Source organism: Mizuhopecten yessoensis, unplaced genomic scaffold (genome assembly GCF_002113885.1).
Source record: "Mizuhopecten yessoensis strain PY_sf001 unplaced genomic scaffold, ASM211388v2 scaffold8955, whole genome shotgun sequence".
NCBI lineage: Eukaryota > Metazoa > Mollusca > Bivalvia > Pectinida > Pectinidae > Mizuhopecten > Mizuhopecten yessoensis.
Genome location: NW_018407806.1, coordinates 114,487 through 129,606, shown reverse-complemented (window position 1 = coordinate 129,606; position 15,120 = coordinate 114,487). Strand labels below are relative to the sequence as shown.

At 35.3% G+C, this 15,120-nt stretch overlaps 1 protein-coding gene across 1 annotated transcript in view; it reads left to right on the top strand.

The window, feature by feature from the left end:
* Window positions 1-6,821: 6,821 nt before the first annotated feature.
* LOC110456932 (nuclear hormone receptor HR96-like) overlaps window positions 6,822-15,120 on the top strand; it is a 43,842-nt gene continuing 35,543 nt past the window's right edge. The window contains exon 1 of the mRNA XM_021508002.1: window positions 6,822-6,897. Coding sequence (XP_021363677.1) covers window positions 6,871-6,897 — 27 coding nt within the window. The 5' untranslated portion in view covers window positions 6,822-6,870. The remainder of the gene's footprint in view (window positions 6,898-15,120) is intronic.

Below are 15,120 nucleotides of genomic sequence, written 5' to 3'. Positions count from 1 at the left end.
TCTATAAACAAATTGTATAGTACAATATCAAATAATAAGGTTAAATGAGCATATTACTCGTTTAATATTTAGTAACATTTCAAGCTTCCCCACTTATTGGTTCTCCATTTTATAACGCACATTGCATATTAAAAATATTTCAACATTTATTCTAATGTAGTAGACTATAAGCATTTATTTTTTTAGAAAAATCCCCGATTTGCCAATACGATTCAAAATTCATCTCCACTTTCGTCTTCATTACATATCCAATATATATATTTACCTGTAACTGTGATTTAGATTCGGTACCAGTATACACCTAATCAGTGTACCTTCAGGAACTTGGATTGTTACTGCCCGGGGTACGGACGCGGGATATCTGCCCGAGCCCAGAATGAAGCCGTACTCCAAATAACAGATTTCTGTTATTTCCTAATTAGTGTCACAACATCAGGGTTATTAATTGTAGATGTGTATCTCTAGGAGTCAATTCAAATTGGAACGCGGAATTAGGCAAAATCTGTTCATGTCGTTTAGTATTTTCTTTTGGATTGATGTATAAGTAGCGAAACATAATTCCTTTTATTTATCTATTTCATTTCTAAATTGGTAAATGACAACCTACTCGTCTCCCCTTCATAAGCTTGATCAGATACTTATATATGGAGAAAATATTAATCTCATTTATTTTCACGTTTTATCAATTTGTTACAACTCATATATTGAGAATAAGTTGACGTGTGTTCAGAGCTCACTTGACTCCCTCACGCTCAAGGTCCACTCACTAGAAAGTGAAATTACTGATCTAAAAGAAAATAACATTGAAATGGAAATCAGCTGCCGTACCATAAGCGATATGTTTGATGAAATCAAAAGTACGACGGAGAAAAATTCTAAAAAAATCAAGAAAGTTAAACAAGCTATTGATGTGACGACAAAAACAGACACAACAGTACATGATCTCGAACAAGCTTTTAATAAATTTCATCAAGAGAAAGAAGAGTTGAAAATCAGTATCACAGAGCTGAAGTGGAGATCGATGAAGTACAATCTAGTGTTTAGTGGGCTGCGAGAGGACAGAGATGAAAATACAGAGGGTAAACTCAGGGATTTTCTGACTCACGAAATGGGGATCGATCAGGATGAGTTGGGCAACGCTCATCGTTTTGGAAAATTTGTGCGTGGCAAACACCGAAATATAGTAGCTAGGTTTCTGTACAACCATGAAAGAGCCAATATTCTCAGAAACGCAAGGAAACTTAAGGGCACACCCTACTACATTAATGAACAATTCCCCCCAGAAATAGAGGACAAACGCAGGCTACTGTACCCAAAACTTAAAGAACTTAGACGGAATGGGCGCCGAGCTAAACTTGTGAGGGATCGGCTAGTAGTCGACGGGGAACTCTATACAGGGAGCACCATGGGGAATACCAGTAGAGCTCAAGGAGATCCACAGAGTGGTAGGGACAGAGACAGCCGGTCACATACTGATGTAGTACGAGGTGTTCCGAGTGCTAGCGTTCCTAGTGACAGCGTACCTAGCAACAGTGTAGCATGTGCAGGTAGTGATGACATTCCACGTCCATCGCTCAGCTCCATCGCGAAAGGTACATCAACGGCTACAGGCGGTCCCCACGATGTAACACCCCCACCCAACCGAGGGAAGTTCACGAGTGCTAGCTCATGTATAGACCCATCCGATGAGGAAACATTTGTTAAAACAGTATAGGGAAACGTGGAGGGCGGATCTTCTAATGGTCCCAAAGACAATCGACTTAAAATCTTGAGCATTTATGTAAATGGTCTCACCAACAAACTTAAATGTCCAGAATTTCTAGAATACGTCTTGAATTATGATTTTATTTGTATCACTGAGTCGAAAACTGATAGTGCAGATTCTATAGATATCGACGACTACACTGTATTTTGTAAGCATAGACAGTCACTGGCCAAAACCAGATCTGGAGGTATTATTGTTTATGTTAAAAATGAATATGTCAGATATATATCTGATTTAAAAACAGACAGCAACCACACATTATGGCTTAAAATGAAAGGTACAATGTTTAACATTGATGGTAACGTTGTATTTGGTACAATGTATATACCTCCGGCTAATTCAAAGTACTCATCATCAGAATTGTTTGAAGATGTTGAAAATGAATTGTTGTCGTTTAGCCATGATGTTAAGTGTATTTGTCTTCTTGGGGATTTTAACAGTAGAACATCCGACTCTCACGATTTTACAGACATCGTTGATGGAGATGATGATGAAAATGATGATATTGGCAGTCCTGATGTAAATAAACTTGAATGTATACATGTACCTAAGGTAAGGTGTTCTACAGATAAGGTACGGAATGATTATGGAAGGCGTTTGTTAGATATTTGTAAACACTGTAATATTTATATTTTAAACGGACGCATGGGAGAAGATAGAGGTATAGGTAAACCAACCTGTAAAAATGCAAGTGTTGTAGATTATTGTATAGGTAATTTTGAATTTATTAAATTAGTAGAAGATTTTTCGATACAAGAATTCTCTTCTTTATTGTCTGATGTACATTGCCCAATTCACATTTGTCTATGTATTAATCAAAATGTACACTTAAATAACAATGGTGATACTGTTGATTCTGAAGGTCAGAGGTTTTTATCAAGACCAAAGAGATGGAATACTGATTCGAAAGATATTTTTGTAAAACATGTGGCTGATAGAAAACTATATATAGATAGCATTATTGATGGTATGGATGACACTGAGAATGTTGTAAATTTGGATTTTATTAATGACACTGTACATAAATTATGTGAAATTTTCATCGGTGCTGCCAAACATGCTTTTGGAAATACCCAACCCAATAACCGCACTAAAAATAATTTCAATTTTAAAAAACCATGGTTTACCAAAGAATGTAAATCTGCTCGACAAAATTACAGAAAAGCCAAAAGATTTTATAAAAGGTATGGGGAAATAAGTTTAAAAGAGGACTTATATGATAAGGAGCGTAAATATCATAAAACACTGAGCACTGCTGTCAAGAATCATAAAACTCAGATTAAAAGCAAATTAAAAAATCTGAGGACTAGAAATCCGAAAGAATATTGGAAAATAATAAATAAGGGTGCTCCAAAGAAAAACACATGTAAGGCAAATATCGATGATCTTTTTGACTTTTTTAGCAAAAGTTTCAATAATGATTTTGATGGTGATGACAATCATATACTGTCCCTTGATGAACTCAAAGAGTTGTCTAACCTTGAAACTAATACCTTTATAAATGGTCCAATTACTCCAAGTGAAATTTTGAAATGTGTCAATAGATTGAAATCTAATAAGGCTGTTGGTGATGATTTAGTATGTAATGAATATATCAAATCAACTACTGACATAATGCTTCCATTATATGTTAAAATGTTTAACTATATACTTGATTCTGGTAATGTACCAGAAGCATGGCTTATGGGTAATATTATCCCCGTGTTTAAAAATAAAGGTGATATGTATGACGCTAAAAACTATAGACCAATCACACTGGTCAGTTGCCTAGGTAAACTATTTACAGCTGTAATTAATGAGCGTCTAAATACATATGCAGACAATGTCGAACTTATACTTGAAAACCAAGCAGGTTTTCGTAGGCAACATTCTACTATAGATCATATATTTTCTTTATACTCTTTAATTCAACTTTCAAAACAATTCAAAAACCGTATGTATTGTGCTTTCATAGATTTTGAGAAAGCGTTCGACAGTGTCTGGAGAATAGGGTTGTGGAATAAATTAATAACAAATAATGTAGATGGAAAATGTTTTAAAGTTATTGTTAATATGTACAATGGAATTAAGGCTAAAGTTATGAAAGATGGAACATTCTCCGATATCTTCACCTGTAATTCCGGGGTTAGGCAGGGTGAAAATCTTTCTCCATTTTTATTTTCATTGTATCTAAATGACCTTGAAATGTTTTTAGAATCTAATGATTGTACAGGCCTATCAAATTTGGCGGGAAAACTTGAGAATGAGTTACAAATATATCTCAAGTTGTATGTAATGTTATATGCTGACGACACTATTTTGTTAGCAGACACCCCAGAAGATTTACAAAAACAACTTAATGTGTTTTATGATTATTCAAAATTGTGGCATCTTAAAGTAAATATCGATAAAACAAAAGTGATGATATTTGGCAGAGGGAGAGTATCCCAAAATATACGTTTTACTTATAACAGAAATGAAGTAGAAATTGTGAAAAATTTCAAATATCTTGGTGTTCATTTTACTCAAAATGGTTTCACGCAGTTAAATATTAGACAATTATACGATAAGGGCCTTAGAGCAATGTATGGTGCTATTGCTAAATGCAGAAACCATAATCTATCAATTGACTGTAAATTAGATATTTTCGATAAAGCTATCAAGCCTGTCATGTTGTATGGTTGTGAAGTCTGGGGTTTTTGTGATTACAAACTTTTAGAACGTTTACATTTAAAATTCTGTAAACATATTCTTCAGGTGAAAACATCGACACCCAATTTCATGATTTATGGGGAATTAGGAAGATTTCCTCTGAGTATAAATATCAAAGTTAGAATGATTGGATTTTGGGCCAAATTGTTAGAACCAATACCTAATAAGTTAAGTAATAAAATGTATAAAATTATTATAAACTATAATACTCAATGGTTGAATTGTATTAAAAATATCCTTGATGAATGTAATTTAATAAATATATTTGAAAGTCAAGAATTCCAAAGTACCCAATGGTTGAAAAATACAGTTTTCCATATACTAAAAGATAAATTCATTAATAATTGGAGAAGCGATGTTTTCAATTCATCTAAAGGGACCAATTACAGAATTTTTAAAAATGACTTAGTATTAGAAAAATACCTGCTAGATCTCCCTCCAAGACTAGCAAATGTTTATTGTAAATTTAGAATTTGTAATGTAAAATTTCCTATTGAATGTGGTAGATGGAATAACATTCCAAGAGAAGATAGAAAATGTATTTTTTGTGACCTAAATGAAATTGGAGACGAATATCATTATTTATTTAACTGTAATGACCACCAGATAGTGCAAAACAGAAGAAAATTTATGTCGAGATACTATTTTGAAAGTCCTAGTACTTTAAAGTTTAATACATTATTTAATTATGTCAATAATGAAGAACTAATTTCACTTATAAAATTCCTTAAGCACATAATTGAGCGAATTAACACTGGCCATTAACACCATGATTTATATGTAATCTGTACTATATATATGTATATAATTCTCTACACTGTAACTAGTTTGCGAGAATAAAAACTTGTCATTGTCATTGTCATTCATTATAAGTTCTTACAACTCACCAGAAACGTATTTTACATTTAATATATACGTCTCTGAACTTACTAGGCTCTCCCCCAACAATACAATATACAAAATGTTTAACATATATATTATGTATTTTTAAATAACTGATATATAAAATAGAAAGAAAGAGGATCTTGAATAAGTTTAATTTGAAAACGTTGCTGTCTTTTCCTATAAAACTGTTTAATGTTTCGACTTCTTAAATTTTGAATGCTTTGCAATTCAATTACAATTCTTTATTGATGTTTTTGGGGTGTTTTTGGGTCTCTTTGGGTAAATACGACATCAGTCTCGAAATTTTTCTTTTTCTATTCCTCTCTCTTTTATCTTTACATTCTCCTTCTTCTTCTCTGTTTGAAATAATGTGGAAAGAGTGAGAAAAATACCATTTCATATAACAAATATCGATAAAACTTCTGTCATCGGGGATGGTGAAATAGCCAACGGTAAACTTGTTTGCAGGTAGAGTACGTAATTCAAATACGTTTAGTTAATAAAACCCGCTTCACCATAATATCATTACGTTACATATACATGTCCCCAATGTCAGGTAGCAGAGGTGTTTTGGGTTTTTCTGAGTGTTTTGGGTCTTTTTGGGTAGATCGTGCCACCCGTTGACGGGTTTATCGCCTACATGACCCATGCGAGTTTCGTCTCACTGACGGAGGTCGGTGTTCTGTCCGTTGGTTAGAAGCGGACGTAAAACCTATCAATCATCAAAGTCACGCTCTGAGGTCGGAAAACTCCTCAGATGCGGACAGGCTGTCACAGCTACTGCGGTCCACGATATATAATAGATTAGTAGCCGCTCTCGATGGGTGTGTCATGTAAACCCAGAATCAACCAATCAAAGTCAGTGTTTAACCTCGTCCGTCACAACGCAACTAAGATATTTTAAGAAAGTGGAATTCATTTTTTGTTTTGTTTAGCCACTGACATTGAATCGCCAAGATTGGTGATTATTTACCTGCGTGATCGAAGTTACCCGACTTTCCCCTAGTCTACAACTTTTTCAATATATTTCCCCCGGTTAGGTAGGTCCTATTTTATGTCATTATTTATGAATAATAAACATGAAGAACATTTATTATTTATAAACACAGTTTATTTTTATTTTGTTCAACTGAATATATTTCAATGAATAAATTAGTAAAAATTATCAGAAAGTGTCAAAACTTAAATGAAGAAAAATATTTTAAATGCCGTCAACTCAATTATTTTCATACACTGAATGTGTATTTTAGGCCTAACATTAATGAGTTGTATCCAATAAATACATAACATGAAATCTATTGTTTCATTATAGCAAAATATTGGTGTTCCAGAGATTAATAGGGAATATTGATATATTTCTATAAAAAAAATTGTTCCATTTTGAGTTACCCTCAGCACGGATTTAGATAGCAAATCTAAATTACGTGTCCTCACGTTTCAATATGATGTGGCTTACGAGTGCATATTTGGAAATATTAACTTTGCCAAACCGGCGTCCTACTTGTGTATTACAATTGACCTGGCTAAAGATGGCTGACACTGACAGCGAGGTTGAGGTAAGTTGTATTTTTGTGAATAGCTTCTAATGTTTACGTGGGTTATGAAAGCAACAAATGGTTTGGAACGCTTTTAGTTTTGACAATATTTACACATATTAAGCTAGTTTCGTTGTCACATGTTTGAAGATGTTGTTACATTTACGATTGATGTAATCAGTAATGTCGTTACACATTCGACTGTTCGCTGACACTACTGTGAGTAGGCAGTAGGCTACTGTAACAGTAACAATGATTCGTTCTGTATAATATTGTATCTGTTCATAAATGAGGGAATTCAAATGTATGTATGTTAAAGGAGGAATACACGTTTTGCTTGATCAAATACCGTATTTTAATATATATACCTTTAACGAATGGACTAGGCTATTTGGGGTTAACAGGTCGCCTGCTGTTTTGACAGCTTCATGTTACATGTTGCGGTGATGTTTGTCAGAATCAATGCTTGACTAAAGCATGTCATAATAATAGAACGTAACACGTTCGTTGGAAAATTTTCATTTAAACTGACTCTGTTACTGTATTAAAGTAACTATAGAAAAATCAACATTTACCAAATGTCAGAGCATGTTCAATACAAGCTTCTATTTCTAACTCTATATCGATGATATTGATATGATATTGATTTTACAATTAGTACCATGTACATCACATGTGTTTTAAATTAGGTGAACTTTTACAGGTCATTCGAGACCAAATCAACAAGATCTTTTAACGGTACGTGTGTATAAATATACGTAGGTTTCATATAGAGAGAGAACTGTTTTTGTCAAGTATAATGTGTGAGCAACAAGACTACTGTACTGGATATACTGCCACAACTCATCAATGTGTAAATAATGTACTTTTATCATTTTATGTGCAACCGGTTGGACACTATATATATAAATAAAGGAAATACAATCAAGACATCGACTCCAAAAGCTAAAAAGCTTACAACGATGTATTTTACGGCGAAAGATACAGCGAAAGATAGTACTAACACTTTAGATACAGAATTACCTTCCCTTAGTCATCTTGATGTTAATAATTTGATTACAGAAGAAGATGTTAGGGATCAAATATCAATAATCAAAGTCAATAAACCAGCTGGACCAGATAATCTGTCACCCGTTATTGTAAAAAATCTCCTACCCTCCCTTGTACGTGTAACCACTAAAAATACTGTTTCAAAAAACTATTTCTCTTGGAAAGATACCCTTAACATGGAAATTGTCTAATATAAATGCACTATATAAAGGTAAAGGATCCCATGGAAGAATGGAAGATCCTAGTGACTATAGGCCTATTGCTATTCTTGAGAATGGAGATCTATGTTGTTTGGAACAATTGTACTATATTGGTGTAGCTAAATGATTAGAATCTGTACAAATTCAGGCCATGAAAATAATAACTGGATTATGAAGTGGAACTTCATGGAGAAGATTGATATAGGCCTAGCCTGTTATCTTATCCATTATATATATGTTAATATATATATAATAAAATTTGTTAAAATGAAATAGAAATATCAACATTTACCAAATGTCAGAGCATGATCAATACAAGTTTTCCCTTGAAAGTTACATATATTGTACCTTTTATTATGAACAGGAAAGACATATAAATTGACTTCAAACAAACTGTCATGTTTAGAAAATAATTACAATAAATTACAATGTGGAATGAAATTAAGCCATAAATATGATCCAATTTTTTAATCGGGATGATGATGGCCGATCAGGTGTGAGTTATCCTATTATTGTATTATATTACATATTGTGAAGGTGTCTCTTTTTTTGTACCTGACCACATGTGGCAGAAACACCTTAGCTTGTTGTAAGTGGCCCCCATTACCCCTTGATCAAATGCTCCAGAACGTCTTGGGTTTACCTAGCCAGAGTTTCCTCTGGCCCTAACACCAGACTTAGACATTTTGACATAGATGTCTGGTGCTGGGGCCAGAGCGGACTGCTACATGTATATGAAAACGTGGAATTCTTTGATAACGTTTGGTATCGAGGTGTGACTAATCAACAAAAAAGACGTGGTCCGGAAATCTTCTAAACAAGAATAATATAATGTAACGAGCGCGCGTCCGGTGCCCACGTCTCACCGGCCGCCGTCGAAGAAGTATGGGGTTCTTGTTTCACCAATATAGTGTGCTTCCTGGATCCTGGATTATCACGGTCGAATATGTTATATCTCCTCTGTGTCAGGTCCGAGAACAATGGTCAGAAATAGTCTAGCAGTCTAATTTACTATGCGGAAACTCTAAATATCAACCAAGAGCCCAATTGACAGGTACAAATAAAATTTATTAAAGGAACAAGTTAAATAACAAGGTATCTTTACTGTTTACAGAGTACAGATCAGTATAATATTACAATACAAACAAGGCATCACCACAGGTTCTTGCACCAGACAATAACAAAGGTGATTGACAAATTGTACACAACAATTTCCAAATTATACACTAATACATGATATGCAGACCAGCAAAAATACAAGATAGCTTCAACTATTAAGATAATTTGTAATAATATGACAATACAGCTATAAATAGCCAAATACCGGGATATCCCCTTATATTCGATGACTGTGTCTATAAATAGAACTATAAATGACGTAAGCAGTAAATCCTAAGTCTGACCTGTTCAGAGGCGACCGTCTGCCAGCGAAGACAGTGATGAACTAAAGAAAAAGGTCTGATCCGACCTGTATTTATAACCTTCCAAATATTACTACTCAGGAGAGGTCTGGTGATCAGACGGGAGAGGTCCGGAGACACTTTCTCATAGGATTGCATGTAAAAGTAATAAAACCTTATCACACACGGCCTCTCATAATATCCGCTCAAACAATAAGTGCTTTACATTAAAATAATGCTACAGAGTATAAAAATACATGTAAAACTACTATTTAGTGCCGCTAAGGTTACGGATTAAAAATATACTAAGTTTAGGGAATTCCCTGCGGTAGTGACGTCAGACGCCGGTAAGAGTTATCGAAACGCTTGAGAGGTCGCCGAGAGAGGTCCGAGAGGCCTCTCCGACTGACTAAACATCTAAGACGTCGTTAAAAGACATAAACAGTATCCAAAAAGGTTAGCATACTCTTTTAAATATCATAATTACTTAATGTCCATCAATCTACAGTGACTTACAACCCTAGAAAGTTAAAGAATCAATGTAAGTAGTTTCGAGCATCTCGCATAGTCAGCTTCCAAAATGGCGGTCTTGAGAGGTGTTTGAGATGCTAACGAGTGGTCGATTTAACACGAAATTAGCAGGGAAGTTATAAATCATTTCTACAATGTTCTGTAGTTGTAATTTGAATAATCAACCTTTAAAACTTATGTACAAACACATTTTGGACTAATAAATGGACATTGGTGTTATTTATGTAGTGAAAACCCGTCACACAGGCGCACGGCAATATGTAAACAAATTGGCTGCAGGGCCGAGACAGCGGTGGTTGAAATCACCCATTTGTACGGGGCTGACACGTTACAATACATTCCGTTTTCTGTCTAGGTCAGTATTGTTTGTTGATAAGTCACCCGGCCCGGGCTCATGACCTACAAAAATGGCGTTTTCTCAGGTGGGAAATTTTGGACGATTTAAATCGAGGACTCTACCGACGAAATTAAGCAGCTGTGGGGATAATAATTAAGAGCTGGATTATTTATTGATAAATGTGAGGTATGTGCTGTGTGATAGTAGATTTTTGTTGTCACCATATAGATTTTTGTTGTCACCATATATGTTATATATTTATAAACTACATTTTTTTTTTAGAATAATGATTTTTTTTCCAAGAAGTGTTTTCCACAGATTTGGGAATTGTGAAAACCATGGTTACCACACATCAAATACTGGAAAAAAAATCCATGTTTTTCAACCCAAATTTGTAATCTTAAAACCTGTCTGAAAATAAATATTACCTACTCAGTAACAGAAATACATATTGCATAGGTCATTCTCATGGATTTTTCACAATATTAACATATATTTTTATGTGCTGAGTACAAAAATGAGACAACATGAAAAGCTAGCTTTTGTTGTTTAAAGACACAGATTTGTATTCTTTTTTATTAAATTTTTATACATGTAATATTACAGGGGTTATTCATTGTGCAAAATTATCACCCATGGCAACCGTATGCTAATGTACACTGCTACCTAAAGGGAAATTCCCTCTAGCACAAAGCTACATTTAATGTAGATGGCGACCGTAATCCTATGTACAATTAAAATCTGCTAGACTACTCCCCCTTTTTAAATGTGTTCGCCCTCGAACACCACTGCAACCCAGGTACAACTCCCTGTCACCACACGAAGGGCCAGGAACACCATTTGTAACAGGAGAGGAAAAATGCAAGGCCAGACTGGGGTTCGAACCCGGGATCCTCCAAACTCTTGACAAGTGCTCTATCAATTGAGCTGCCTGGTCGCCGACAATCAACCCAGTCCAGTTCCGCTACATTCTTCCTTCCTTTTTCTAAGCCTTTACCCCGAAGACACAACTATTTACATCTCAGGTTCAAATATCCCCTTGCCAAGCACACACCAAATGCTTCAAACAAGGGTTGGTCACAGGCACCACTTGTAACAGGAGAGGAAAATGCACGACCAGACTAGAGTTCAAACCGGGGACCCTCCAAACTCTTGACAAGCGCTCTACCAATTGAGCTACCTGGTTGCCAACGATTGACCCAGTCCAGTTCCGCTACATATCTTATACTTTGAGGCACAGGCCGTTGATATCCACTAATCATATAACTGCATGGTTTGTAATTAGCAATATCTTGTGTCACAGCAGATAATCAAACTCTTGACATTGTCAGGGCTTTTGATCCTTTGATTAACTATATGGATGAGTAGCTTAATATGCATTTGGTTAGTAAGTTATTTAGCTATCTCTACGGACTGTCTGCTATCTGTCAACTGAATAGTTATCCAAGATGAATAATGATACAACAGCCAATTTGTATGAGCCTACTGACATTGGAAGCCTCCTTAGAGCAGCTTTGTGGGCGGATTGGTCGAGTGGTTAACACTCCGGCCTTCCTCGCAGCCGGCCCGGGTTCGATCCCCGAAGTCGGCGTACGCATGGATATTCAGAGAAAGTGTTTTTCTTCTGGCCACACAACTCCAACAACCCAGGTGGAGTATAAATTGGTCTGGGTTGGATGTTGCGGTATCTGTGCTGTAGCATTCAAGTGAGGTGGCACTATAATAAATGAACTAATTTGACTAATAGCTATATATATATAGTTAGTGGCTGATAAGGCAGCTCCTGCGAATTCCTCAAAATTGTATTGATTAATGTATATACATGTATGCTAACTGTATTAACTGTATATCTATGTACTGTAAAGCCCTATAGAGTGGCTTATGTTAGCTAGATAGGGTGCTAATATCAAATTTTGTATATTTATTTATTTATATTTTAAATCATTCATAAATTTTATTATGTGGGAAAATTAACCAGCTCTGCTTATTGTCACTTTCATCCTGTCATACTTCAAATTTCAATTCTATGATATTAATGCATGGTTGGAATCAAATCAATGTGCTTTTGCACCCAGGGTTCAAAAGAAAAGAAAAAGTAAACCTGATCATGATCATGATTTGTATTTTTGTTTCTCAAATTTAACCTTACATCACTTGACAGTAAGTAATCACATAACACTATTTTATCCATACATAAAAACAGTTTCCCTTCACACTTCTATTGTATTAGACAACTATTAAATCATGTATACATGCTTAATGAGATATTAAGCTCAAGTGTCAATTATTATATCACTGAACGTACTCTTGAACAGTTTCTTGGATACCGGTACTTTAATCGTTCCCCCCCCCCCCCCAAAGATCATTCATTCTCCCTTCAGAAGGGGGTCAACTTTAATAAACAGTTTATAAATTACACTTTCAGGGAAATATATTTGATTTTCAACAGGAAATAACTTGGTTAGAATAATAACAATGTGATAGCAGTAATATGACAGAGGGTAAGTTCCTGATCCACCTTTTGGTACCGAATATATATATATATATAGGTACAGACATTTTGGTACTCAGTCATTTCATTACTGATAGACATTTAACGCTATTTGGTAGAGTTATGCCCCCTTTTCATTGCCAAATAAGGGCATTCCGTCATAATGCAAGGACTTTTTTTTAACTTATTTGTTCAAGACCCCTACCTCAAAGCCAAGGTTCTTGTTTTAGTAATAGCAACGTTGACACGAAAGTGTAATTCTGAAACACTAAAGCTTCTGATCGCTTGCGCCCATAAACACAGTAAATGAATGGCAAGGTCACAGTCACCAACAAAACGGTGGCAGCTAAACACATTTATATCATATGTCACTCAACCTGCTTCCAATATATCAATACCCTTCCGATGATCTGATGGGAGTATCATGATTCCGCTCGTGGTGCTCTTGTTAAAAGCTATCATATCATGTGTCATTGGTTGATAACATTTTAAACATCATGTCTCACCGTTTCTTGTGAACCTGGCCGATTTTCACTCCATGTGGTACTGGTGTCATCGGCTATATCAGTTAGCTCTATGGGCCAATAAACTGATTAATGCTACTGGACTAAAGAATTCATGATTGATTTTAGTCGGAATAATTATGGTATTTTCATAAGAGTTACATGTATTCATGCTTTCAAGCCTAGCTCCCTGCTAAATACTAATGAGTGTTGATGGTTTCCCGATATTGACATCGAGCTGCTCTGTCAGCATCATCACTTACTTACTTATACTTTCAAGCCAGCTTATAGCCAATTAGGTCTATACATTACAGATTCAGAGTTTGAAGGGCTGTCATTCGTACATGGTATGTTTTTTTCAAAAAGTCGTAAAGGTCGACACGCAACAACAGAACTTTGGATTTCACAATGTACATGCATATCTTTAAAATGATTAATAATGGACCGTCAGTCTAACAGTAACCAATGATCGATCATAAAATTTCAACCTGTTCCCAACAGTATCATGTGCTTCAAGCTGACAGTGCAAGTTAAAAAGCTTTCAATTGAGATTAAAAAACATCATCTGGTTTTGAGATCTTCACCATCAACTCCGACTATGGTTTCTAAGGAAGTGCCGACATTTTAGCTTGTCCTTGCTTGGTGACGAGTATGGGTCACGTCGGGAATAAAAAGCACATTACCTGTCAAACCGGTTATCATTCTTCAACTGTCCGTCGTGCGATTCAATGCACCGTGCGTGCATCCTTATCGGCAACCGATATCAAATATCAAACGCACTCACCTGAAGACTTTGAAACACTGCCAAGCTGGTTGTCACGTATAGCACATTCTCAAAAATTGTGTATCCAAAATAAAAGGTATATTACTGAACATACTTCTATAAATCCAAACTGTATCTGTATGTATATCATCGGTCTTTCTCGGGCATAGAACTGCACCAACACACGAAAACTTCATTATGAACTATCATCGTGTAGACGCTTTACTAGCAAAACACGTGCAAAATGCGATACTCCCAGGTGTGTAGTCAACAATGTGAAATTGGATAATTGAATGGTTCTTATGGAAATAACTGGAATTAGTAATTGTTTGTTTTCACACAGGATGTTATTACTAGTTGGATATCTAAAAGGTAGGCATTAGTGTTAGTTGTATGTTTGTTAACGTTTCTCAGGGCCTTTTGTTTTGGGGTTTTGTTTTTGGGGGGGGGGGGGGGGGGGGGGGGGGCAGGGATTGTGCATTAAATATTTTAATTGGTCGTATTTCACTATTATTTTCATTTTTCTTGGATAAATGATATCTTTGATGTGTTTAATTTCAATTTTATTCAACTGATCTGTTAACAATGTATGTTAAAAATCGTGAAAGTGTTCTATTTAAATAGTATAGTAGTGTCACCATGCACACACATTGAATAAATGATAACTGGTTTGACGGGTAATGCAATTTTTAGCTAAGGCGTGAGCCGCCAGCTATTGGTATTACTTTAGTTAATGAGCTCAGATATTCATAAATGTCGATTTCACACAGACGGCCTCTAGCGGTAGTCACTGGTACTAAATTGAATCATATACCGGACCTACTGTCTTTATTATGCGTAACTTTGGACTCAAATGCACTTGAATGGCTTGTAAATATCATTACTTTTCTTTATAGAACATATGATCTTATCACAACGTCGTATTCTTATTGAAAATGCACCCTGTTTATCTCAATCGGGAACTGCTAC